We start from the raw sequence: 27,904 nt of genomic DNA, 5'->3' as shown, positions 1-27,904 counted from the left end.
TTTTTTCAATTTTTAGGGCGGATGTTGTAGGACAGATTCTGACGATACCAAGATTTAGGTGATTGACTTTTTTTATCATCTGAAATCTGTATAATGGCAATCTGTATATTTAGGATCCGAATCATTAATACATCTGTGTCATAGAGATTCGCGCTTAAAATAAATGCGCGCAGAAACAGTGCGCAAATACATCCGCGCATGCACAAAAATTTTTTTTTCAAAGAAAGCGACTAATGCACCCAATTTTGATTCTCGTAAATTGAGGATTTTTAATTAAAAATAAAAAACAAGTTTGTTTTTATTTTTAGTTAAATATTTTATTTTATAAATAAAAATAATTATATATAAAAAAATGAAAATAAATTTGTTTATAGAGGAAAAAAAAAACTTTCATAGAAATACACAAAAAGTATATGAGTGTGAATGTAGCAGACATCAGACAAATTTAAAATTATTAATGAATAGAGTAAGTAATTAATAAAATAAAATTTCGAAGAAATTTTTAAATTAATAAGTTCATTTTTTATAATTTTAGATTTTGTCTGATGTCTACCACATTCACACTCGTAAAAGTATAGATATAAGTATATATATAAAGAACCCTTTTTGGGACACCCGCTTTGAATATAGATCAGAAGAAAGCCGTCAATAGACAGCGCTGTAATAGTTTTTTTTGTATAGCAACCATCCGAAAACATAAACAAACATGTCAAGTACAACAAAAACAACCTAACTAAATTAATATATTTTTATTTTATCTGATACCAAACAAATAGATCGACAATATCTATAATTATACATGTATATATAATATGAGCTCATTTACTTCTCCAACATTGCATCATTTTTATGTTACCAACGATTGAACCAATGACAGGTCAGTGATTATTTATTTAAAAAAGTATTTTTTTTTATTTCCATTTAAATCAATTAAAATTTTCTTAGAGATCACTCTAATTAAAAATAAGTTTATTTTAAAAACTGCAACAATCCTTTTTAATAGAGATACAACAGAAGGATAATTTTTTTATTATTATATAGTAGACAAATTTGAAAAATGCTTGTATAATTTTTAAATATAAATACATGTTATAATTTATGATAAAGTAAATAATGCAATTGATTGTGATAAGTACAGAGCCAGTAATGAAACTTTTATTCGCTCAATTAATTCATAACATTCCATAGTACAGAGTTGGTAATTTATTTCATTATTATTAATATTATTATTATTATTATATATTTGTTTACTTTTTTACATGAGGACATGCGACGTGATATAGTTAATAAGATATATTTATTAAACTTTTTCGTAATCTATTATGCTTTTAATCGTAGGCAACTATTTGTTGAGTTTAATATTTAATAACACTCGAAAAACTATTATTTTAAATATACTTCCTTTGATATTTATACGTAATTTTAATTCTATACTTTATTTTATCTGATATTCAAACAAAAATATAAGTATATTACTTTTTTTATTCATTTATTTACATTCAAGTTACCTTCTACTATTTTTAAATTTTATTAAACTCATTATTTATTAATTGACTAAAATACCAGCAATTATTTACAAGTCAGGCTCTAAATCTTATTCCTTTACTTAAATTAAAATTTTTAATTTATCATAAATTAATTTGTAAAAATTGTGAAAACAGAAATGTTAATTTCCGAGTATGGGTTTTACAAAATTTAATAAAATGAGTTTTTAAATTTATTTATTTAATCGTGATTAAAATTTTTAATTAAGAGCCTGACTTCTGAATGATTACCAATAAAAATACGACAATGAAAGTAACAGACCGACAGTTTTATTATTTTTAATTTTAAAAAACTAACGTTCATATTTTGAATTAATTTTTGAACAAAAAATAAAAAATCTGTTATTTTTAGTCATACAAAAATAAATGCAAAAAAAAAATAACGTTGTAAATATCAAACAAAAAAAAACGCAGCCACACGTAATTTAAAAATAAAAAAAGTTGTTTTAAGTATCGAATGCTAGGGAGGCATTCATACAATCATAAAAAATTCATTCAAGAATAACATATTTGTATTTACACAATTACTCTTTACGCATAAATAAGGCTCCAGCAGGCTATAGGCTACAATCTAAAATTTACAATGCGTAATTATGTACCTTTCCTTTCTCTCTAATTATTGTTGTTATTATATTCATTTTCATAAATTTAACTTGACCTTTTTTACTCCATTCACTTATTTATTTCATTTATAATTGTATTTTCGTTTGTCTGGTTGTGTAATGTGACGAAGCGTTAGCACTAAATGACATAATATTTATTCTTATTACTTTCGCTTGGCACTAATTATTTTTAAAATAAAATAATCATTTAAACAAAGATAATTAAAGCAAATATCTTTTATTTTATCGCAACATATAAATTATAATTATCATATAAAACGATCATCCAATTAATAGATTTCAAAAATTTGTTTTTCTTTATAAATTTACTGTATTATAATAATTAATTACCTAATTAATTAATTAATTACAATTTATTATTAATTATGTTCCGCGTATCGATTTTGTAAAAATAGTAAAAATCATTAATTATTAATCTTCGTTATTATTTATTCGAAATACTTTTTACTCATTATAAAAATTGTAAAATTTATAAAAAATTATAATTAACAATTATATTAATTATAATTTTTTCAGTTTGTTGAATTGATTTAATTCAATTTTTAATTATATATAATTTACAATTAAAAATTTAATTGTGCTAGCTAAATGACAGTCACAAATAATTGTGCAATTTTAAATAACTTTATTTATTATAATTGCATTTTGTCTATTAAATTCATTTATAATTTATAATTAATCTGCATTATTGTTTATAAATTTAACAATAAATGCTTATTTATAATATTTATATTATTAAAGTGGTACTGACAAAAAAAAATAGTAATAATAATTAAATGCATTTGTTTTATTAATTACTCGTAATAATTAATATTATCAATGGATTTACATCTGCTTTCTTGCACATCACACCCCCAGACTATTCGCTGCAAAATGCATTAATTTTTTTTTTTTGTTTTATATATATATATTTATTATTTACCAATTCAATTACTTTAATTTTAATATTAACATTAATTATCATATAATTATTATCTATTAATTAATTATTAAATTTTAGTTGTTTGTTAATAATTAATTCTCTTATGAATTATATAAAAAAATCTATTTCTATTGACTCTTAAGCTCTTTGCCAATACTGTACGAGACAATTTTATTCCAGTCAATTTTAGTTCGCATAACAGGCAGTTGCCTCCGCAGAGCCTTGAATGTTGTGTCGGACATTGTCTGATAATTTTCAGATATCGCCGTTTGGTAATCATTCTCCGACTCCTCAACCAACCGAATCAATTCCTTGGCCGTTTGTTTCTCATTTGATATCGGGAGACTTTCTTTAACCTCTTTACTGCTCACTAATTGTACGTTACCGTCTTCGTAATAGTGAACTTGCACCTTAAGACTACCTCGTAATTCGGCTGAACCGGAACTTGTACTAAAATTAACACTCCAAACAGAACGCCAACGCCCGTTCCAGAAATTTTTAGGCTGGAACTGGTGATCTTCTATGCATGCAGTCAACGTTATGTTTCCTATAATTATCATCATCATTATTTTTTATTCATTTAATTAAACAATACTCGGGTACGAGTATTATAAGTAATTAATTACAAAGTATTCCCTGATAAATTAATTATAGTAGAATGTTTTAAAAAAAATAGAAATGTTTTAAATCTGTGAGAATACTTTGGTAAATAAATGAAAAAATAAAATTACCTCCTTGACTTTTACCAAAGACCGAACAAACTCCGTGTCTATAATGACTCTGAGTGTAATTCATAATTTCCTCCTGCAGCACAGATCTCCAAGCCTCGACATTGACATCCGGTTCATACTGCTCGTAATCAGTAGCCTCTTTTCGTAGGTGGTCATACTTAAAACTGAGTTTACTGCGCCCGTCATAAAACCTCTGGTTACCCAAATCATTGTACTCCGTAATAAGCGCCGGGTAATCACTTCCCTCGATCTAAAAATATAATTATTTGTTATTCCATCACTTCCACTTGTTTATAAATAAATAAATACAAGAATAACAGTTCACTCCTAAATTAAATAATTATAAATAGGTTATCACTGGAATGGCATGACTCATTACCGGTGATGAGTAATCGCCAATATTTATTTACTTATTAATTAATTTTCTTTTTAAATATATATCCAGATAAATAAAATAAATAATTTTTAATTATCAGAGGTGATAATCATAACCATATAAGTATCTCTCTGCTCTAATTACACTACTAACGTCATTGCCTTTTATAAATAATTACAAATTGGTAGAAAACTTTTTTTTTTTTTAATAAAGATCTCGAGGGATAGAAGAAAATAAATTAAATAATTTAAAAATAAAATTTAAACAATAAATGAATATTGAGATAAAAAAATTATGTTGCGATTGGAGATGTACCTTAACAGGCGTAAGCTGGTCCTTATTGTATTGAGCAAATGCCCCAGATGCACCCTCTTTTAATAAATTATCATTATTCAATAATACTCTTACATCGTTAAAAACTTCATTAAATTCACCTGGTGGCGAATGTAAAATAAAATCAGATACTATTCTAACTTTTTCTTGATCTGAAATCGCGACAAACTCATCATCCGCCATCTTACTCACTGTACTACATGTATATAAAACTCTAGGCTCTGGACTATAGTGTATATATATATATATATATGTATGTATTGTGTGTGAGCTTGTGGATGACGGCTGAGCAGGAGCGAGAAAGTGTGAGAGAGAGGGAGGACCGACACACACGCTAAGAGTTGATGTGTCAAAAACGAGAAAGTTGAGACCAATGAAACGGCTAAGCACACCAGAGGCACCAGAGGTAGCGGTAGTTGTCCGTGGATCCGCTGATACTGATAACTCCAAGAGCCACCGACACTGTTACCTATTTTATTCTACAGGGTGTCTTTATTCAAATTTAAATTCGATATATGCTACCAAATTACGCTGCGCGCGCAACCCCGCGTTTCGCAACTGATATTTTTAAATTATACTCTAAGTAACAGACATGTAAAAAAATTAAAAAATTTATGTCAAGAACTTTCAAAAATTTTTCTGTATTCGTTTAATTTAGATTTTTTATTTCTGAGTGATTTTAACTTTTTAATAATTTCAAGTAATTTGCTTAAAATTTTTAACATTTCGGGAAAAATAAATAATTTTCCGTATTTAAATTAACAGACTTGAATCTCAATAAATTTATCTATTTCAGGATAGCGTATTAAGTCATGGCAGATGATCCCAATAGAGATTATTTGCCAAGAGATAATTCTTACTTAGAAAGCTACCGATCTATTAATGGTTAGTGTGTGTTTAATAAATACCTAGCAATTAACTTATTAATTAAAAATTATTTGAATGATTTATTAAAATAAACTGTCATCCAGCATTACACATAGATCCCCGGGAGCGTTTGGTGATCAGCAAATTGAATCGCGATATTTTGGAAGACAAGTATCTGAGACTGATCGAAGAGTACCAAGAGTTGAAAAAATTATGCAACTCTCACGAAGACAAAATAAAACGTTTAACTACGAAACTTATGCGAATATCAGCCTCGCCCTCAAGACCTTACACTGCTTCGACAATAAATATCAATAATGACAAAGACCGGATCGCGAGTTTGACGCTAGAAATTAATAAGGTACCAAATAATAATTAATTTAAATCAATGGAAGTGTATAATAATTTTTATTTTCAGCTCAAAGAAAAGATACACGTTTACAGAACCCAATTATTAAGTCACGGTATTCTGCGAAGATCATGTTCGCAAATTAGACGGGTGCCAAATTGCAGTTCGGGTACCACGTAAGTTATTTTTTATATTTATAATTAATTATATTAATTAAATGAATATTTTTATTTTTATCAGAACATTTCGAAGCGAAGGCAGACCTATTAAATTGGTTCAGTGTCAAAATTTTGTTGGTGATAGAGAAGAAAATGTTGATAATCAAAATGAAATTAGGATTGAGGTAAATAATTGTCAGTCGATTGAAAATAAATGATAGTGGATTTTATATTATTATTTTTTTAGGAATTGGAAGTACAAAAAAAAACTTTAATAAATCGTATTAAAGAATTAGAAAATAAATTATCGGTTGCCAAAAATGAAAACCAGAAAGACAAAGTTACTGAGAATGTCGAGTACATAAGAGTGTGGCGGCAAATGAAACTTCAGCAGGAAAAATTAGTGGAATATGAATCAAAAAATAAATTGTTGGTCGATCAGGTCGAAGAACTGAAGAGTAAAATATGCGATGCTAAAAAGTAATTACAAAATTTTGGTAATTGTTTAAACCGATAACTGATTTTTTGTTTTATTTCAGAAGCTGTGGACGCGTGACCACGACCTTTGTGGATAAAAAGTTGATGAGTCAGTTAGAGGAACAGATAACGCGGTCCCAAAATTATCAGTCAGCTCTGCGGGAAAAGGAGGAGCAGATCCGCGACTTCACTAGTGAAATTAAAATCCTACAGCAGCACAACAACGAGCTGATTGAGATAAGCACCAAGTACAGCCAAGTAGAAGTAGAGAATATTGAGCTCAAGAAACAGTTAGCAGATATGATGACCGATAATCATAATTTGAAGTGTGTCTGCAGTCATGAGCAGGCTAATATTGAGGCACTCAAGGCTGCTAATGCTCAGTTGATTGATAAATTGCAGGAAATGCAACGTAGTATGGATGTACTGATTATTCAATCAAAGGTGAGCTTTTAATAAACTTATTTAGATAAATTTTGCTGAAAATATTCGTCACTTACTTATATTTTTTATCAGTATGGATTATAATTATTTAATAAGAAGAATTTTTTTTTATTTTATAAAAAATTTATTTTACAGTCACCTAAAAGTCATAAAGAAAAAATAGATAAATCATATAAATGCTGCGAAGGATGTAATTGTAGAAATACTGGCGATCGTCAGAGTGACGTTGATTCAAATAAAGATAAAAACGACGAGTACAAATCACCAAGAAAACCGTCAATTAAAAATATCACTTATGTCGAGTGTGGAAGCCAAACAGATTTATTTGACCGAAGTGATTTTATTCAAGTTAAGAATTTTTGCCGTGAAAAAAATAAATGTGACAATGATGGTGACGATGATGTTAAAAAAAAAAATGAAAAATGTGGTAATTTATCAGCAGAAACAATGCTCAAGTTACTTGATGATGCGCAAATAAACACACCTCTAGATGCACAGAATGTGGCCAAAATAAGATCTTTAGAGGGATTGAGCCCTAGACATTATGGCGAATCGGGTAATAGACAGAGGCAAGTAATTGCTCTTGAAACTTTATTATTCGGCGACAAAGATGTTTATTAATTAGCATACTTATTAGACATAAATGTGTTCAAATATATATTAAAATTTATTTACCAGTCACTTTTTTAGAATTTAAGATTTTAAATTTTTAGATAAATTTTTATGAGCAAGCAATTAATTTAAGGACGATCAGTACAAAGATATTTAAATGTAATAATTATTGTAATAGATTTAATTAACGTTTAATAATAATATCAATTATTATTATTATTACATTTGTATTATTTATTTATCCATCAATAATCCGAATAATTATCAATCCTACGACAAATTAGAATTATGTTACAGCTCAAGATTTTTTTCATCGCCCATTCAGACCCACTCCAAAGGGCCCAATGACTTTGAGCACTGTAAATTTATTGAAACGATCTGCAATTTATTGAGAGAGTATTGGAACAGTCATTGCAGCGACAAGTCGGCGATAAATTATCAAAAAGTACAGCAGAGTATATTAGAATCTTTGAATAATCAGCGGCCGGAAAAGCCGACGAGAATTGTGTGCTTTGATCCGCAGAGTAATAACGAAATTGAATATTGCAAGTGCGTTTCCTCGAACTCATCTGATGAGCACTGGAGTACCCGAGATGTAAATTGAAATTTGAAAATAGTTCATTTTTTTTTTAAAACTGTATTAAAATTTTTTGTAGACCCCGACTTGTGCGACTATAAATAAAGACAAAGTTGTTTTGCCGAAAAAAAATTCAAATTGTCGGACGTGTGAGAGATGCATACAATTGAATAAATTAAATAATTGCATTTGTAGTGAAAATACTGATAAAAATGACAATGAATTTTCCCCGATTTCTATAAGTGACCAAGAAGGATTAGTCGAAATTCATATTTTGTCTTTTCTACCTTCAGAATTCGTCAGTATTTGAATATTAAATTTTATTTAGTTTGTATTGTGTAAGAAATTAATTATAATTATTAATTACATTAAATTAGGCGGTAAATAATTTTTTTATCAAGTATGACTGCGTGTCACAGCCGTCATTATTTTTGAGCTGTGACTTTTGTCACGAGGAATCAATTTCTACGTCGACGATAAAATATCCTCAATTGAACTTCAACTCGTCTTATGTTTACCGTGTGTCAAATTTGAAAAAATTTTTCAACTGTATTTTGAATGATTATATTTATTTTCAACTCTGCGCGCTTTATCGGGACAGAAAGCCTCAAGTTATTGCCTTTGGAAAAGTAAATGTAAGAAATATTCTTGAGCATCCGCAGAAAAAAATTAATTACTTTGTTGGCATGGAATGCCCGCCGTGTTATCAGTGCGATAACTTCGGAAAATTATCTCTATGGATAAGACTGAGCTGTGATGTTGACCAAGTCAGGAAATATTGTAGGCTAAAATGCATTGATAAAGATATCAATTCAAATGAGAGCCAAGAAAATTCTATCTCCAGTACAAAAAAAGCTGATTCAGTTTCACGACATGTCCAGCAAACTAATGATAAAAATAATAATAATAATCGAGTAGAGAAGAATTCAAAGAGTTCTTCAAAAGTCCCATCGGCTCTTCATTCACCTGACACTATTTCCCGACAATCAAAGTCGTCGTTTTTAAAATCACCGAAACATGGAGCAAGTTCGAATGGATCAAAAAATTTTTCTAAGCACTCGAGTTCGAATAGTACATTTATTAAGAAAGAAAAAAAATCGGAAACCTCTAGTATAAATTATTCTACTGCGCAAATGGTAAAAGTTTTAAACAAGTTAATAATCACTAATACCATTAGAATATTAAATGTTAATTTTTGTAGTCGAATGTGACAGAGCCTCGGGAGTCAGTAATTACCAAAAGTTCAAATACTGTCGAATTTTCTGATGCAAGTCTGATAAATTTTTCAAACCAAGTAAAAAGTTTCAGCTAAAATATAATTATTTTATTTATTACTTATGAAAGCCAGGATTTATTTTATTTAAAATTATTTTCAGATGAGTGATGAAGATAATAATGTAATAGTAATAAAAATAAATCAATTAAAATTATATAAAAACTGTCCGGTATTAAAAAATCCAGATATTCATCAATTATACATCGAATTTTCATTTTTAGGATATCGAGGATCTGAATTAGAAACGAAATCGGTATCGAAACCTCAATCGTATCACGATGAAATGTACTTTAATTATACTAAAAGTAATTAATAATTTTAAAATTATCATATTGTCATTAGTTTTAAAGTACCTAATAACTGCTCTGGATTTAACTTCTTCTATTAAAAAGCCTTGGACTGTTTCAGTGCTGAAGTTCTGATTCAAATTCCCTCCGAGGCTTCTGATTTGCTAGCCCCACTTGTAGCGGGAAAATCTAGAAAGAAAGGGAAAGTTCAGAGCGTTCAGAGCTTCAGTATTAGATCAGTCCTTGTTAATTGATGAATTTATTTAATTGACTATAAATTTTTACTAGAATTTAAACTCGATGAAAATGAAAACCCCCAACAGTGGAATAAACTACGGGCGATGTTAAATGGCGCTGAAGATCCAAATATTCAATTTAATATTGTAAGTGAGCCGTTAGAAAATGAAGTTGAAAAAGAATGCGTCGAAGTCGGGTAATTAATTTATTAATTACAATTATTTAAATCTGTGTCTCTAAAATAAATGATTAAACATTTTTTGGATCAGCCGCGCGTACTTTGATTTGAAAAAACAAATGGACAGTGGCAGCGACGATATTTTTCTAACAGTAATGAATTTAGACGAAACAAATGCCATGGGAATTTTGAAGGTGAAATATAAAAATTATAAATATTATTGTTATTAATTAATAACATTACATTTACAGATCACTTGCTTTGGTATCAATGCATTCCGCGACCGTTTTTCAAAATTACTGACAGCCAAATCCCCTAAAAAAATAAACTAAAAAATATAAAATTAATATACTCTGTGTTTATAATTTTTGTAACTGTTTACACGACAAAAAAAAATTTATTTAATTATATGAATATTTATTTTTTGTATATATATTTTATAAATATGTAGTTAATTATTAACTGCATTTGTACATTATTTAGGCAAAGTTAACATGTATAAAGATAATTATCAGTAAAAATTTAATTTTAAATTCGTCACGTTTTTTTAATTCTTCGAAAAATGTCATTGTAATTATTGATAGCTATTGGAAAATATCGACAATCATGCGGTTCATGTATCGTCGACCAAATTCCTTGAATAACGTCATTGCCATTACAAATTTTGCAGGTTCCTAAAAAATTAATTAATTAAACAAACGATTCCAATTAATGAATAATATAAATCAATTTAAAATAAATCACCGATAAATGTAGCCAGTGATTTGGTGTGACAATTAACAGCAGTCAGCGAAAACGGAGCGTTATATCCAAAAAAAATCTGCCCGGAAATATTCCAAGTGTCGTTCAAAAATCCCCGATGATTCATTTTTATCAACTTTTGCTTTTTTATCTTGACATCTAATTTATGTTTATTAACAGGTTTTATTTCCAATTGGACTCCCGCTTGCACAGAAATCCAGTTCCCCGTTAAATTACACGGCAGCCCTGAAATAAATCTCAACTTTACAACGTAATTAATAAACCACTTTGATAATAATTAATCAATGACCAATTAACCTTCCCTGTGATAACTTTTATTGTGATCTATTTTCAATTCCTCTAATTCCTCGATTATTTTATTCAAAATTTGTCTCGCTATCTCTTTGGTCTCGCGAGCGGTTCCGTCGTCGCGAAATGTTTCATTCATTTTAAACTTGGCTCGATTTATTTTATTTTCATTGACTTTTCCTAGACTCAAATTATCCGTGGAGTTTACAAATAATTCGCTTGTCGGTGTCAGAGACCGTTCGGTAACAGATTTTTCACCAAAATTTTTCAGATACTCATTATTGTAATTTACATTATAGTTATTATCAAATAAATCAACCGAATTGAGTTCGATGGGGTCTCGTTTATCGTAACGAGGTTTGTAATAAATTTTTTCATGCGCGGGAATGAAATACGGGTTGAATATATAATTTTCCGTGCTTCCTAAATTATTCAAAAATTCGTCGTATTGTTTGCGGTACCGATTATCCAAGTGAATAGGCAATTTATCAAGAGGATAAGTGTGACGAGTGCGCCTGGGAAAATTGTAGTCATGTGGCTCGGCGTCTGGTAGCAGGGAATTTTTGACTGAATTGGAGATCCTGGGTCTATCCACGGTGCAGTCCCCGTCGTTGCGCTTTACATCCGTTTTTAGCAGGCCCCTAGAAGATTTTATACTCTCATCAGATGATTTTAATTTATCATTGTCTTTCGTGTCCTTCACCTTGCTTACAATTGATCCAGAAGTATTGTCACTGTCATTACAGTCCTTACGTACTAGTGGAAATTTGGCTTCCTTTCGCTGTCGCTGTTTCTAAATATATTTTTTTAAAAATTTATTTTTGAACTTTAAAAACTTTTTTACCCGAATAAATTATATATTTTTACTTGTGGGTGTCGCTTTTGTAAATTTCGCAATCCGGTATTTCTTTTGTGCTTAGCCGATGATAATTTCGCGATTTTTCTTTTAGTGATACTTTTGTGACCTAACTTTGAGTCGACTTTTTTTTTATATGGATGTACACTTTTTTTTACAGCTTTGTGAGGTCCGTCGATTGATCTTATTTCCGTTAACCGTTTGAAAGTCTCTTGCATTTTCGGTGACCTCAGTGACTCCTCTGCCATTTTTTTGGCCAACACTTGGGTTGAAAATGTCCGCCGGTTGGGGTCTGGCGATTTGAGGTAAGTGGTTCTAGTCTGACGATTTTTGGGAACTGACCGCTTGAATTTGTGCCGCATGTCATTTTGGATGATATGTAATTTATCTTTTATTTTTGACAGCAATAATTTGCTACTATTCAATTCATTTTCCAAAGAATCTTCATCGGGGTTAAAATTATCCTGACATTTAACGGCGACGATAATCAGCAGGACGACACTTAGTTTGACTGAAAGCTAATTTAAATCTTCGGATATTTAAAGGCTACAACGGTAAAATGAAAAATACTAACCTGTAAAATATTGAATGCATGTCTAGCCATTAGATATCAATAAATTCGATTATAATATAAAAATAGTTTGACGATTTTAGGTTTAACCCTATTCAGTGGCTATTTATTATCATCAAATAGAGTAACCTGAAGGGCAATGGAATGCGTCAGACGTTCAAAGCTGCAAGCGTCAGCAACTTTTGACAGTCTTCTGTTAATACCGATTTTAAATTCGAATTTACGTCAAATTACACAAAAAAAACAAAAAAACAATTTTGTAACGATTCAATGCAGACCATTGGTCTGTTCGGATTCTCCGCTCGACGCACTGAGGCGCTTGCAATATACCCAGGAAACTTTAATTCATAATTAAATTTAATTAGTAGAAATAAAGTGAATTACAAAGTTACACTGGCTACTTTTCTCAAAAATACATACATAGATTTATTGCTCAATACAGAAATTTTCTATCGGACACATCTAATTTGCGAAAATCCCATTGTTATAATATAATTTATAATTTTTCTGTTATTGAATTACAGTACAGCTAGTAAAGTGAAAAGTAATCAAACCGCTTTGGCATCGAGCCAAGCACATACATCTCCATCAATTAGCACCATCTTTCCATCAAATAATCATTCTTTAACTTCCGAACCATCTAAAATCAAGTAATATACTTGTCTAGTTTCCGCAATATGTTCCTCGTGACAATTTTTCCACTCATCTTTTGAGTCGATATCGAAATTAAGACCCCCTAATTCCACCCAACTATCCATTGATCATTACAGCCAACCTCAGCACACATTCGTTTCCGTCAGCGGGCACTTGCTCGCAATTGTATTTATATCCGACAAATATGTCGATTTGCTAACAATTAATGCGCCATATCCATACGCTCTTTCCGAGTACGTAGATTCTAAATGGAATCCACATGTCGCGATTGTTCGTCTGTCACATCGAATCTTCGACTTGGCAAAGAACCTGGGTAAAGTTCGTTGCCCTACGGGCATCTGTCGTCATCCATAAATTGTTTCGATATAGTTTCCGTACTCTAACAATTTTTTCACGCGGAACTAAAATATCCTCCGTAAAACAACATCCATTAGTTACTCTCTCCACGCTTTCATTTACATGCTCGCTTATTAAATGTTCGAAAAATTTTCTTTATTAAATTGTTCAACTTTTTTTCACTTTTAATTCTCAAATCTCACTTCTTCATTTAAAATGAGTCAATTAATTAAATTTCGTCCACTCGACTAAATTTGATCTTGAGTCTTCTAATTTTTTTTGTTCAAGGAAAAAAAAATAAGTTGGCAATAAAAATAAGGTGTTGATTAAAAGGTGTGTGAAATAAAATAAATAATAATAAAATAGACAAGAGAGTTAATATAATCTGAACAAGAGCGTTAAGATCGTGGTTACGGAGGGCGTCGCGACGCTTCGAATCTGGCATTAGTAGCAGTCTCTAGATAGCCGTCGGCTGGCTTCTAACTACCTCGATTTATTCGTCTAGTTCTTCCTCAAATTAATTTCTCACTCTCTGTAAATTTTAATTTTACTTGTAATTGTGCTGTTTATCTTCACTTTTTCTTCCTCATATAATTTTTCAAATTTCGCGGTTAAAATCAATCAGGAAATAAACTTTTATCAAGAAGTCTATAGATAAATAAATAAATAAATAAATAAATAAATAAATACATAATATAATTAATAAGTTGGCCTAGCGATTAAAGAGTGTGTTGATGAATAAATATCAGGTACTTAAATCCAGTGAGTGAATTTTTTTTAACGTGACCAAAAGCTCGTAAAGAAGCAGCTCGTAAACGTGTCTATTTTTATTCACGTGCAAGTGTTGTGCAAGTGTCGAACGGATTCTAAGAGGCATTCGAAAAGCGTGCGGACCTCTATCACGGTCTTAACTCACTTCGTGTCTTAGTCTTTATTCATCTCACCCAAGACACGAGGTTTGAATTTTTATATTTTCATAATTTTACTATAACCATTCGAACAAAATTAACAACTCAATTACTCAAGTGATCTAACTATTTTCCACTAAACTATAAATAAGTTAAATTTAAAATAATTGTTAGGTTGCAGATGTTGAATTATAAATTCAAAATGAATCCTGATTATTTTGAATTAACTAATAAAAATCTTATGTTTACTGTGATGTCACTGTTGACGTGTTGATGAAACTTGTCAGGAATTTAGGGCAACCTACTTCCTGATTTATCATTATCGTGTTATATATATTTTAAATCAATTCAAATTAACATATATATTAAATAAATTATTTTGAATTTTTCATAATTATAATTTTTGAATTTTGAATTTTGAATTTCTAATTGCATGTTTGTTAATTCTACTAAGACAGTAGTATTTATAAATATTCAGATTGACTAGTAGCAAAAATAAAATTTAAAAATTAAAAAAAAAAATGTCTGGTGAATAAACTTAAAAATATTGTCCGACCCTGAAAAGATCTAATGTAATGTCAGAACATAAATCAAGCGATTTTAATCTTGGCACGAATCATGTAGTACATGATGTTAATTTATTTAAAAATTATAATCGACATTATCATCAAAGTACTTGTACTTGCACTTGTATTTTTCTATATATATATTTATATGTAGTAATAAAGAGTATTTTTAACTCATCGAGATACTGGTGAACTGGCGGCGGATAAAAAAATTAAAAAAGAAAATATTATTAAAAATCACCACATACATTTTATGACATATATTTATTTTTGTAATTCGAATTTATATTTTATTTCACTTACTTATCAACTGACATACTTTTTAAAGTAGTCAGTGCAGTGCATTAGTCTGGCTATTTATTTTAATGCTTTTAATTATTAAAAAGAAAAAGAGACCTTGGGATTTTTATTTCTTGTGAGTAAATAAATAATTTCATTTTTATATTTTTGCAAAAAAGAGGGGAAAGTTTAAATTAAAAAAAAAATAATAAGTGACCTAATTAAAAAAGAAAATTGAAAGAAAATGCGGTCAAGCCTGCGGCCAATCGGGAGTACAATCTTCTATCGGAAATAGATTTCATTGGAGCTTTTGTTTAGCTTCATCTAATTTATTAAACTGTTGAAAGATAAATTTTGTAGACTTGAGTTAAAAAAAAAAAAAAAAAAAAAAAAAAAACAAATTATTAGAGAAAATAATCGCAATTAGTCGACAAATTATCAATACTCGCTAATGTAAAATATATAATAAATATTTCATTTGCCGAAAGCTTTTATCGTTAACTTTGAGAAATTTAAATCAAGATGGCAGCACTAGGCTAACTCAAATCTTTAGAAATTAAGATAAAATAAATCAGAGTTCTTAATTAATTCTATTAATAAATTAAAATTCTTTGTCAGTTTTTCTTTCAGAATAATGACGTAGTAGACATAACAATGGCACTAAAAGAGTCAATTACTAAAAAACGTAAACAAGGTAATTTGTTAAATGAAAATTAAAATTTAATTTAAATAATTAAAAAAAAATATTTTAACAGAATTTTCATCAGAAATAAGCCGTGTCTTAACAAGCGGAGGTACAACTATTCAACAGAGGGTTACAACTAATTTAATTGAATCTATTGGGGTAAGTTAATTTTTATTTTTAATTTTAATATTTAATCAATTAAATTGGACAGTCTAAATATTTACATGTCATTAAGGAGGCGGACTACGCACAATTGACTTGTGTACGCTTTTAAATTTAAAAAAATCGTCATTTTTATTTCATAAAAATTTCCGATGCAAACAAATAATAGGTCGAAAAATAAAATTTGGCGCAAAATTTAATTATAAGACGGATGGATATATTGTTAGACTAGCATTCAAATGACACTAAGATGCGTATGTAAAATATATGTGGATAAATATAATATAAATGAAAACTTGTGAATAAATTACGTCATAGCTTGGTCGCACACATTATAAATAAAACGAAAAGCAAGCTAGTGTGATAGCGTGGCAGATTTAAAAAACTATAGGTATCTTATTGGTAAATTGCCAAAGACTTAAAGCGAATTAAAGTCAATACGAATATCAAGAAGTTATTTACCACCATCCCAATCGCTCCCGCGATCCCACACATTCGCCGAACATACTTCATTCTTAACTTATTTTACTCGCACTGTCACGCATTCTCTTTACTATTCAGCTTTCGTTATTGATGATTGATGACAGTTCCCTTCATCAATCACTTGCCACTATAAAAATATATATACATATACATATTTTTTTTTTTTTCCAAGTGTAAATAAGAGTCATTTAACTGAGACATCCAATTAATTAGCGAAAATAAAATAAATTTGACCTTTATTTTAAAATAAAATGAGTAAATTATTCAGAGAAGTAAATTTGGTAGAGACGTTTAGAGATCATAAAGCATAACAAAAGTTATTATATTTGCAACAAAGTTGTGTGACAGTGAGTCAGAATAAATCGTCATAAACTAAAACGCATCGGTTGAATCAGAATAACTCCAGACTTTTATACTCATTCAGTCTGGCGTTTTGTCAAAATGGCAAGGAAATACTGCCATATTATTTTGAAAAATTATTACAGATACATCACTACTCGATGAATGATACATGCTACTCATTTCCCAATTCAAGTTTTGTCTTTGAAATTTTTAATTTTTTTTTAGGATAAAAATACATCAATGCCTCCTTTTATTTATATGGAATTAATTACTGTATTGCAAGAATTTTTTTATTTTGCAATAATGGACGAGTAATTATTTCAAGTGCTTTTTTGTACTCTCGACACAGTGCTCGATATTTCTAAAGTAGAGAATATTTTCATTTAAGTATTTCGGTCGAATCTATTTTCTTAGACTTTAGAACGAAAGTAATTTATTTTTTTTTGCCATAATTTAATTAGAATTTTTGAAAAAAGGCATTTTTATCTGGGCTCTGTTTTTCCTCCTCTCTTCCTAATTAATAAATTTTCGTTACTAACCAAAAGGCCATAAATTAATATCACTGTAAATAAAATTCATTAAAAAAGTGATAAATAATATTTAGACAAAACAAATCGCGTATTAATAACGAGGTAATTATCGGTTTAAAATATTTGACAACACGCCGAAGTTTAAATCGTAAAATTAATTACACTAAATCTATCAATATCTCAGTTTAAATCTTCATATACTACCCTCATATTTCGAGGTCTTGCCAAAAATAAAAAACTCCGCGTTAATATTTTCAAATAAATAAATCCTCATTTTTTCCGCTTCCACTTGTTTCTCATTCGCATTCTCATCATACACGTGTACGAATTTTCCACTCTGTTCTATTATTATCCTTCTAATTTTATAAAAACTTTAATTTCGTGCAAGTTCTGAAAAAAAAAAGTATACATATTATATACATATATATATTTTTTTTTGAATTAATAAAAGTCAAAATGAATGATGGAGTTAGTCAGAAGGTTGTAAATCGTTTAGTTGATTATTAATTAGCGGTGAAGAAAATCCGTGGTAATGTTTGAGTCTGAAGATGTATTGGGGAAGTATAGAGTATAAGAAGGGTGGCTATTTCTGGTCGAGGGGAGTGTGAGAGACTCGCACTACGCAAACTGCTCTTAGCCACTTCTTATTTCTAGTAGTCTGGCTACGTACGACCGTACGTTCGTCGTCTTTAATCCTCGTACATGTTTCGTATTAAAAGTGTATCCGTCAATTATTATCACGACTTGATAAATTGATAACAACATCGACATTTTATAAAAATTATCAACTAAGTAGACAAATTTCGAATTTTTTTTAAATTTTGATTTTTTACCGAAAAAAGTTATTTTGTGTTAACTATTAAGTGAATCGAAGTGTCTTGACAAATTAATTATAAATAATCTTTTGTTATAAAATTTCAAAAAAAAAAAAAAAAAAAAAAAAAAAAATAATTGCAGTGGAAAAATTATGGGAAAAGTGATTAAATATGTAGATATCAAAATAATAAAGAAAAGAAAAATTTTAAACTAAAATTTGTAAATTTATTTGAAAATAATTCTGGTCATAAAATAGCATAGCATGCACGTCCAGAAAACGCGTGGAGAAATACGCCGGCCCAAAAATAAACTTAAGCGTTATTTCCTTGCGGGAGGTAATGCATAAAGTTGAGTGAACTGTCCAATAGGAGTAATTTTCAAACTGTTAACATGATTTCCGGGTAAAAGTGTTTTGTCTGTCCGTAGAGCTGACGGTTTAAATAATTTTAGAGATCAAAGAAATCGAAAATCAGCCAACATACGCAATGGGGAAACTTGAGATTTATATTTTATTGATAAAATATCTGATTTTCTAACAAGTTGATGTAATTTCATCGTTGTTTTCGGGTTGAGAATGTGAGAAAGTTTAAGTTGAGTCAAATAGAAATATACCATCGAGTAAAATTTAAAACACATGTGAGAATTAGAGCCGTGAATTGGTGCCGAGGTTTTTAGCGGCTGAATTATGCATAAATTTGCTGGGTCGAGGCTTTATTGCGATTAATGTTTCACGGGCATTGTTCCAAAAAAAAAAATAATGAATGAATTCCTAAATCACTTATAATAATTCACAGCATAAACGAAATAATCAACAAATACCGTTGGTAGATTAAAATATTAGTGTGTCAAAATGTCTTACTGTAGACAAAAATTGAAAACATGTTGTTCTACAATAATATCAAAACAATTACACCGTGTTCTAGAATACGTGCACTGAACAAACAATAAAAAGGTATTTGTCAAATTTAATGTTGGCTTAAAACCAAAATTCTCATGATTTTTGCGAAGAATAAAAGAATCCCGTAGTAATGTGGGTAAAAATAACAGAAGCTGCGAGTGATTTGGGAAATAAACTGAGATCTAGGAAAGACAACTGACAAGGACAAGGTCGAGGTTATAAAAAAGTTAAATGATGTTATTGATTAATAGGCTAAACAATAGAAGAACAAGACAATGAAATTATGAAGTGAATTTAGCTCGAACTAAGTGGAGATAAATAAACAATAATGTCTTTTTGTAGGATTACGGGGAGGAGCCGTGGCCTCCCCAAACCAAATTATTTTCCGTTGTTGCCTCCAATAAGTCCAGCAGACGCTAAAAGATTTTGCCGAATAACTGGTAAATCATATGGGCTACCGACGCATCATTACATTCCGGTTTTATTGGGTGTCCATAAAACGGATAAGTCGAAATGTCGAGTCACGAACAACAATTCTGGCGCGCATCATCAATATACAGCTGGTTTCATTTTTGCTGGTGAAAAACGCAAGCACGTGATATTGAAAGACTACCGTTATGTATTTCCGGTGTTGGAGGGTGATGGAGAACAACAAAAAGCTCTGAGAGAACTTTTGCGTACCAAGGAACCTCTGGGTGATGATGAAGAAAATTTGAAATTTGTTTATACGGTTAATGAGAGACGTTGTAGCCTGGTATTTCCAGCTCAACTGGAGGCGGCAGTTAGAGATGGAGATGTTAAGGATGTTATGCTGTCGCGAGACTGTGATACTGTTTTGTTGAGACTGAAGCAGGGTAAAAGTGTGTCTGTTGATTTCAGAGATTTTGGTGGTGATGATTTAGAACACTTGTATGATGGTCTTGGACCAAGAGAAGATGTTTTGAAAGAGCGGGAACGGTTGGAGGCAAATGCTCGTAAGCGAAAGAAGAAACGGGCAAATGGGTTGAATTATGCTAAAAAAATATTTGAGGACAAAGAGAAAGCTGCTGATGAAGCAGAAGAGCAAGATAGTAAGAAGATGAAGCTGAATGTTATCAAGGAAGAATTTAAAGAAGAGATTATTAGCTGGAAAGATGTTGATTTGGATCATGCACGCGTGGGAAGAAGCCAGTTGACTGCAATTTCGAATCAAGAAAGTTTAAACTATTCGATCACGACTTCTTGCAATTGGGAATCGCTTACAAGTAATGCTGGAGTAACTGGAACGCCGATTGTTGAAAAACTACCGACGCCTGTCCAAATAGAGGCTGCGACAATCGATATCGAGTCAACGGCTATCGGAGTTGTTACTTCACCGATTTCAGAAGAAACTGGGGGACTTGAAGCCATTTCAATCATAAAGCCATTGACTCCGCTGAACGTGGAACCAGATCCTGCTATTTATGAAGCGTTGGTCAATTTAACTGCTGAAGAGCTTGAGGAGACTGCTGATGTCAAAGAAAAATTATTAAACGCCGGGAAAGAAGCTCTGGAAGCTCTGCCGACTGTAGAGGAAATTTCTAAGCTCGTGGAAAATGTTGAAAAGGGTAACAAGCATGAGATCAATAAAATCAAGGGTTTGAAAATTGACATTGACTCTGCACAGAGATTCGTCACGGGAAAAACAGTACAGACCCCAAATGGCCCAGTATTTGTACCGGGACAAACTCTGCAGACACCGAAAGGTCAGACTTTTGTGCCAGGTTTCACAGTTCATACTCCGAGTGGACCAGTTCTGATTCCTGGACAAATAGTATCGGTGACGGAAGAAAATAAACAGATGCCTGTATTCATTGCTGGACAAACACTTGAAACCAAGAGTGGGGTCAAGTTTGTTCAGGGTCAAACAATGCATACTAGTGAAGGCGCTAAGTTTGTCATGGGTCAAACAGTTTTCACAGAAGAGGGTCCGAAGTTTGTGGCAGGTCTCACTGTGACGCAGGATAAGTTTGTGGCAGGTCAAACAATCGTTACAGAAAAAGGCGCACATTTTATGCCTGGTCAAACAATAACAAATGAGCATGGCGAACACATATTTGTTCCAGGGCAGAGTGTAAAAAATAATGAAGTATGGAGGTTTGTTCCGGGGCAATGTTTGTCATCTTCTATTGAAGAGCCAGTATTTGTACCGGGGAAAACGATGCAAACGTCTGAAGGACTACGTTTTGTAGCAGGTCAAAGTGTAACTACTGAATCTGGCAAAGAACAATTCGTTCCTGGAATGACGGTGAAAACGAAAGACGGACCAACATTTGTTCCTGGTACTACTTTGGACACTCCACAAGGTCCTAAATTCGTTCAAGGCATGGTTATAAAGACTCCTGAAGGCGAAAGATTTGTTCCAGGCACAACAGTCGTTGGGGCGGGTGATAGTTTTGAATTTGCTGCAGCGAAAAGTGTCAAAGACATAACATTCTTAGAAGCTGGGCCCGTGGGTATTCCTGTAGATCCCAAAACTGCAAATACCGTGTCTTCATTAGAACAGCAAGAAATATTTGGACATATGGTACAAACAGAACATGGAGTGGAATTTATTCCTGAGTCGAAAAAAATTCCTGAAAGCAAACGAATCGTTCCTGGTCAGTTGGTACGTGGTGGCAAAGATGGACCACGTTTCGTACCTGGTATGATGACCGAAGAAGGATTTCTACCTGGTCAAATTGTAATAACAGAAAAGGGTGATCAGTTTATACCAGGCCAGGTAGTAGAAACTAGCACAGGACCAAAATTTGTGCCAGGAAGAATGGTAGAGACTAGAACTGGCCCTAAATTTGTGCCGGGTCAAACAATGGAGACAACAGATGGTCCACGCTTTGTGCCAGGTCAAATAGTGCAAACAAAAGTAGGACCTACATTTATTCCTGGTCAAGTAATAACAACCGAAAATAAAGGATCACGCTTCGTACCAGGTCAAGTTGTAGATACTCCTGATGGTCCACGATTTGTTCCGGGACGAGTAGTAGAATCTGGAGAACTAGGAGTCACTTTTGTTCCTGGACAAATAGTCCAAACTGAAGAAGGACCTCGATTTGTTGCCCCTGATTTAATGGACACCCCGGAAGGAGAAATGGAATTTTCCGTTCAAGGGTTCGAAGTCACTCCCGAAGAGTTAGCTCTCTTACGCCCAGATCACTTGCATTACAATGCAACTTCTAAGCAACATCATGAACCAATGAGTATCGATGCACGAATGCTAAAACAATTATCTGAAGCTGGAATGTCGGTAGGCAGAAAAATATCAGCCGTCGTACCAAATGTCAATGTTGATGTCGATCCTACAGCAATCGCGCTAGAAAACGCATTGGTAATCGCAAAAAAACTTGGTCTTAAAGGCGATTCTGCCGTAAAAATGGCTCAAATAGTATCCACAGTTTCTCAGTTAGCCAACAACATAGTCAACGAGTATCAAAACAACGAGAAACCCAACTTCGAAAGCATCTGCAATGGTTATAACAGCAAACCCTTAACAAACGGCACGAGTCATCAAAATGGTCACACAGAAGATGACGACTGGCTTCACGAAGCCGTTAAAGGCGCAATAGCTACTGCAATACTTGCAATAACTGACATCGATGACCAGACGCCTACAAATGGTGACAAATCTTATGTTTTGTCATCAATAAGCGAAGCATTCAATGTATTCCTCCGCCAAGGTTCCTCGTCAATTGAGCAGTCCGTCGACCAGGTTCTGAAAATCCTCATGGTTCCTCAAAGTCGAACCGCCTTATGTCAAACCGCAGTAATCGATCTCCTAGAATCCAACAGCAACAAAGTCGACCTCCTGAAGTCAACAATCGTCCGTCACTCACTAAAAAGCGACATCGTTCTTGAACGCCTGTCAGCTGTACTCGAGGAAGAACATGGATCAGATTTAGTGGGCTCAGCATTTCGTGCCGTATCAAAAGACGATCCCGAATTGGTTTTACGTGTTCTGGAGAAAGTATCTCAAGAAGTAGCTGGCGTTGCAACAGATCGCGAAGCCGCCGAAACCGTTCACAAAGCAATTGTGCAGGCCGTTCGTGAGTCCAGTGAACTTCATGTCAAAGAACTGCTTCTAAATGACAACTATGATGGCAATAACAACAACAACAGTAACCTACGTGAATTAATTCTTCAAGCAGTTGGATTGGCACGTGCTTTAGGAATGTCAACAACGGCAAGCAGCTTATTGGCTGTGATAAGTGATGAAAAGTCAACAAAACTCTTAGCCAATGACAGAGTCACTTTGGATATACTAAAGCGTCTGACAGTGATGCGAAAATTGGCTGAAGAAAGACCACAATTCATAGCAGCATTACGGGATCTGACAAGTGATCCAGAAATGGCACGTTCTGATCCACATTTACGAACACTGGTTCGTGAAAGCGCTGCGTTGATGATCGTACCAGAAGATGCTCCTCTCCAGTCGTCCGTTGATGTACCAACAGCCCTACTCAATGCAGAAAATAGCTTAGCTATAGAAGATTTCTTAATGCGCAAGAGTCATCGGCCATCAACAATCTTTATGATTTTAAAACACGGATTGCAAGCAGTCGTACCACGTGAAGCTGCCCACGCGGTTTTAACCGGCCAAGTTGCTTACACAGTTCTAGATGAAAACGGAATCACCCATTTTGAGCCCTTGCATGTATTCAACGCTCTCAGATTGAACAAACCAACTGCCCACCGTTTTTCGATGTACGCTTGCCCGGTTGCCGGTGACGATGACTTTGAAATGGAATTAATAGCACCTTATGGAAATAACAACGGAAACGCTTACGGAATCTCCGACTCGGTTAGTAGTTATGACGCTTGTTCGTCCACTAACGGATGCTACTATTCGCCACAGGATTACAGTAGCGGCGTCACGCTAACGAGATCCGATAGGACGATAGAAAATTCAGTCAGTCGAGAAAACACGCCATGCTTTAGAAGACTTAGTTGTCTTCTCTTAGACGACAGGGTAATTGGTTATTTATTTTTTTTTTAAATTATTTTCGCAACTGATCGCACAAAATTGAACTCGATGATTAATCATTTCGAATGATTACGATCGTTATTTGATAGTAGGAAGTAAAACCACTTGTTAATGTTGACTATAAATAGTGTTGACTTAAATAGATCAACGAGCCGGGATTGGAAATGTCATCTCATGAGATACGCTTAACAAATACACATGTGCTATGACAGATATATAAACGCAGTTCCATGAACTGTCTCAGGAGTTCATTTCATGGAAAATTATAATTAAATTTAAATTCTCTGTTACAGGGTACTGCCGACAACTTCATTGTTGTCAAGGACTATGCATCCGAGGAAGACAATGGATTTGCTGTGAAAATCGGGGATATCGTTGAAGCTATAGAGTTTAACGACGATCTAACAAAGTAAAGATTCAATTTAGTTGACGTCAAATTTTGATTATATTATGATTGATGCTTGCGCTTTTTTTAATTGATCAAGTATACTCATTTACCAAAATCTTTACCTTGATATTCAAAAATATCTCACAATTAGAAAATTTAATAGCTGATACAGAATGAAAAGTTTAAAAATTTTCAAAAGCCGGTCGCCAAAATTTGACTTTTATATTGCTAATATATGATTAGTATATTTTTTACGCCTAGTCTCTATAGTAGTTGGTACTATTTTCGCGGTGTTTATTTTCGAGATGTCTATAAATATCCATTATACCATGGAGCTATAATTTCGTCTTAGGATAACTTGAAACAAAGCAACCTTGATGTGTACGATGACTGACATAAATCCAACAAGTACAACTCAAAATTATGTAAACGGACTAATGTTATTCTTACAGTATAATTGTTTATAATAAGTGCTTTAAAACACTAGAAAAATTATAACCGTTATATTTTTTTTGGCAGTTAATAAGCTGCAAAAAAAAATTATGACAGATTTTTTTTTATTCGCTCACACGTTTTTCAATGACACTTGGGGAACCAGTAAATTTGTTTCAAAGAATCAATTTTTAAATAAATATAATAAAAGTCATGAGTGACTGACAGTTCGAGGAATATGCTCGGCTGAAATTAACCCCAGGCTATTTCTGGAGCGAGATTGTCGTGAAATTGCTTTAATAAAATAAAAAAAGGCATGACTATATATAATTTTATGTGTGAGTTTTTCTTTTTATTTCCCTCAGCCGGGTGATAATGAGAGAAGGGAAAGTATTAAAAAAATTGAAAGCGTGTTGAGCGTTTGTTTGGATAATAAATGATGACAGAAAGTAAAAAGTATTGAGAATGAGTTGAGATTGTTTGAAAGATTTTGTTTATTTTTACCGAGTATTTTTACTGGACTTTATTTTTATTATAATTTTTTACTTTTTTTGAGAACCGAGTTAATAGAGTGAAGTTGATATTGGAGTTAAAAAAAGCACGGGGTTTAAAATTTAATAATAAATCGAGTAGAGTGAATGAAAATATTTTTAATATTTTAGATATTGAATGAGTATTTAAAGATTATTCAGAATATTCAAGTTCTTTGACCTTTGGACTTTATGAAGATTTACTGTTATTATTTTTGGAACTCGATAACTTTAATTAATAAAGATTTGCTTGTGATAACAACAGCGCTTTCTAATTAAATGAATAATTGATTTTTAGCTAATGCTTGAAAAAATTAACATAATGCTCGATAGTGAGAGTTGGCTATTAAAATTTTTGAGAAGTAAAAAATGAAAATTTGTAGGAGAAAAAAAATGGACCCAGATTTGGAAATAGGCGAAGTGGGCGCTTGTTTAGATAATTCAGCAGCCAGACATAAATTGTCCGTTCGACCTAAAAGAAGACACGTGGATCCGCGATCTCGTGTCATCACCAGATCTAATTCTGATTCAAACATTAGGTATGTTTTATATATATTGAAAATTAATAAACAAAGTCGTTGGCTTCGAGTCTGAACCGCGAAGTTTATTTGATAGTAAAAATAAATTTATTTAAATTTTGCGTGGAAAAAGTTTAAAAATACGCGGGATAAAAATAAATATTTATGATTTTATCTGAGAGATTGTAAAAAAAAATAATGGTTACGATAAATGATAAACAACAAACAAAGAACATTGAACTTGTTGATTCATTGGCTGAAATAATTGTAATAAACCAGGTTCTGTTAAATAACTTGTCGGCACGATGCCCGAAGCTTTATGGATCCTGTAAGCGCTTCAGTGATTTCAGAGAATGAATGTTCTAATAATTTTGAATTTCCGTATTTGTTTCATATATTTTTTATCTGTCAAACATTTATTCGAATTTTTTAGAATAAAAATAATTTTTTTCGTAAAAATAAATATGAAAAGTGATGAGCCATTGTCTCGACAAGAAAATGTCATCAGTTTGTCATCGTCGATCTGTTAGAGTCAAATATAATAATTATCATCAAGAATGTCAGAAGTATTAGCCGTCAACTTTAAAACCTTGAGACGTGTCTTATAATAATTACTGCAGGGTTTATATATGTGCATATGCTTTAAAGAATATTGACGATTTTCTTAAAAATAAAATCGAGGTGTGAGTAAGTGATGTGTGATGTCTGATGTCAGTGAGGTTCAAGAGCAACCGGCATTTAAAGAATGTAGAAATAGAGAGTAGTTAGTGAGAGGGACTGCATACCGGCGCTTTTGGTTTTGGCATCGGCGACAATTTAAATACTGCACAAGATCTTTTAAGTGCGTTCATAATGACTTGGAGCTGTAAATCATTTAACAAGGACAATTTAATGGAAATTACTTTTTATAGTCTATGGACATTATTTTAACGCAGATTTCATTTTTCCCGGTTATAACCGAGTAATCAGATCAAATACTAAAATTACATTTGCATTGGCTCGCTGTCAATTCAATAACTGTAATTACTTTGTAATTTATTATCTTAAGAGTTAATTAAAATGATTCATCCCATCTTTTTCCGGTAATTTGTAAATTTTTTAAAATAGACATTTAATTTTAACGAGTGAATAAAAAAATATTGATAAAATACCAAGTTTCCAGAAATAAACTCCCAATGTTATTATTTTTAAAGTTTATTTCTGATGATAATTTACCAAAATTATTTATTTATTTTCATCAGAGCACTCGTGAAAAAAATTGATGGACAACAAGGATGGCTGCCGATGTCAATTTTGATGCAAACGGCTCTCAGTGAAGACAGCTCAACTCTCACTAGTCATCGACCCGAAGACTCACAGTATCGCCGAGAGTAAGTTATAATTTATATTCATTTATAATAATCATTAATATCTATAATTATTTTATTTTAATGAAACAGAGCTGTCGTAAAAGAACTGGTGGAAACGGAAGAAGAGTTCGGTCGAGATCTCCAGCAAGTTGTGGAACGATATTTGAAACCGCTAGACAACCCTGGTGTGCCTCGCGCCGTTCGTGATAACAAAGAAATAATCTTCACTAATTTCAAACAAATCGCCGATTTCCATAACACGTAGGTACACGTTATACATTCTCTCATAGCCATATATAGATTCAAACAGTAAATATACTCCACAAAACACTATACCCAAGCTCATTAATTTATTTATATTTATTAATCAAAACATAAAACCAAAATTTAATTATTTTACACTCTACACACATTCAGTTTACATTTTTATTCATAGCAATAAAACTGGTAATTCCGTAAGTCAAAATGTGTGTTGTGCTTATGTTTTTTCTTGTATAATTAATTTTTTATCATTATCATTCATTACTGACTATTTTTAAAAATTCAAAATTTGGTTTGTATGAC

General features: G+C 31.7%; 3 protein-coding genes across 10 annotated transcripts in view; 2 read left to right on the top strand and 1 right to left on the bottom strand.

Moving 5' to 3' along the window:
• The first annotated feature begins 425 nt into the window (after nt 1-425).
• LOC103577854 (protein fantom) lies at nt 426-7,571 on the top strand. 3 transcript variants are annotated; one of them, XM_053742487.1, is made up of 9 exons: nt 433-466; nt 536-877; nt 5,326-5,414; nt 5,501-5,757; nt 5,815-5,921; nt 5,986-6,088; nt 6,151-6,383; nt 6,443-6,824; nt 6,960-7,571. In XM_053742487.1, the coding sequence occupies exons 3-9, from the start codon at nt 5,342-5,344 to the stop codon at nt 7,443-7,445; spliced, it is 1,641 nt and encodes a 546-aa protein (XP_053598462.1). In that variant the 5' UTR covers nt 433-466; nt 536-877; nt 5,326-5,341; the 3' UTR covers nt 7,446-7,571. The 3 variants fall into 3 exon arrangements, with proteins under 3 accessions (XP_053598464.1, XP_008556912.1, XP_053598462.1); XM_053742489.1 differs by having other exon boundaries at nt 426-877; nt 6,446-6,824; XM_008558690.3 differs by having other exon boundaries at nt 426-877.
• LOC103577853 (F-actin-capping protein subunit alpha) lies at nt 1,124-4,946 on the bottom strand. Its single transcript, XM_008558688.2, has 3 exons — nt 4,512-4,946; nt 3,821-4,070; nt 1,124-3,636 (listed from the first exon to the last, which is right to left on the bottom strand). Exons 1-3 carry the CDS (start codon nt 4,710-4,712, stop codon nt 3,218-3,220), a joined length of 870 nt encoding a protein of 289 aa, XP_008556910.1. The 5' UTR covers nt 4,713-4,946; the 3' UTR covers nt 1,124-3,217.
• Nucleotides 7,572-13,968: 6,397 nt separating the features above from the next.
• Nucleotides 13,969-27,904, top strand: part of LOC103577855 (obscurin) — a 32,294-nt gene continuing 18,358 nt past the window's right edge. For 4 of the 6 annotated variants that reach the window (XM_053741058.1, XM_008558692.3, XM_008558694.3 and 1 more), the window contains exons 1-5: nt 18,380-24,108; nt 24,417-24,532; nt 25,857-26,012; nt 27,233-27,361; nt 27,431-27,601. In XM_053741058.1, coding sequence (XP_053597033.1) covers nt 19,456-24,108; nt 24,417-24,532; nt 25,857-26,012; nt 27,233-27,361; nt 27,431-27,601 — 5,225 coding nt within the window. In that variant the 5' untranslated portion in view covers nt 18,380-19,455. Of the gene's footprint in view, nt 14,415-15,829; nt 15,906-15,966; nt 16,056-18,379; nt 24,109-24,416; nt 24,533-25,856; nt 26,013-27,232; nt 27,362-27,430; nt 27,602-27,904 lie in introns of those variants that run through there. The other 2 variants (XM_008558695.3, XM_008558693.3) reach the window with 2 other exon arrangements.

Source organism: Microplitis demolitor, chromosome 1 (assembly GCF_026212275.2).
Source record: "Microplitis demolitor isolate Queensland-Clemson2020A chromosome 1, iyMicDemo2.1a, whole genome shotgun sequence".
In the NCBI taxonomy this organism is placed as follows: domain Eukaryota; kingdom Metazoa; phylum Arthropoda; class Insecta; order Hymenoptera; family Braconidae; genus Microplitis; species Microplitis demolitor.
Note: the sequence above shows the minus strand (reverse complement) of the source record. Positions and strands in the feature narration are given on the sequence as shown.

Excerpts from the sequence above, each read along its gene's own strand:
- LOC103577853 (XM_008558688.2), bottom strand. The coding sequence starts at position 4,712 with ATGGCGGATGATGAGTTTGTCGCGATTTCAGATCAAGAAAAAGTTAGA. Across the intron at positions 4,071-4,511 it reads ACCAGCTTACGCCTGTTAAG|ATCGAGGGAAGTGATTACCC; the intron begins GTACATCTCCAA and ends TTATATTTTTAG. Across the intron at positions 3,637-3,820 it reads CTTTGGTAAAAGTCAAGGAG|GAAACATAACGTTGACTGCA; the intron begins GTAATTTTATTT and ends TGATAATTATAG.
- LOC103577854 (XM_008558690.3), top strand. The coding sequence starts at position 5,342 with ATGGCAGATGATCCCAATAGAGATTATTTGCCAAGAGATAATTCTTAC. Across the intron at positions 5,922-5,985 it reads AATTGCAGTTCGGGTACCAC|AACATTTCGAAGCGAAGGCA; the intron begins GTAAGTTATTTT and ends TATTTTTATCAG. Across the intron at positions 6,825-6,959 it reads TACTGATTATTCAATCAAAG|TCACCTAAAAGTCATAAAGA; the intron begins GTGAGCTTTTAA and ends TTTATTTTACAG.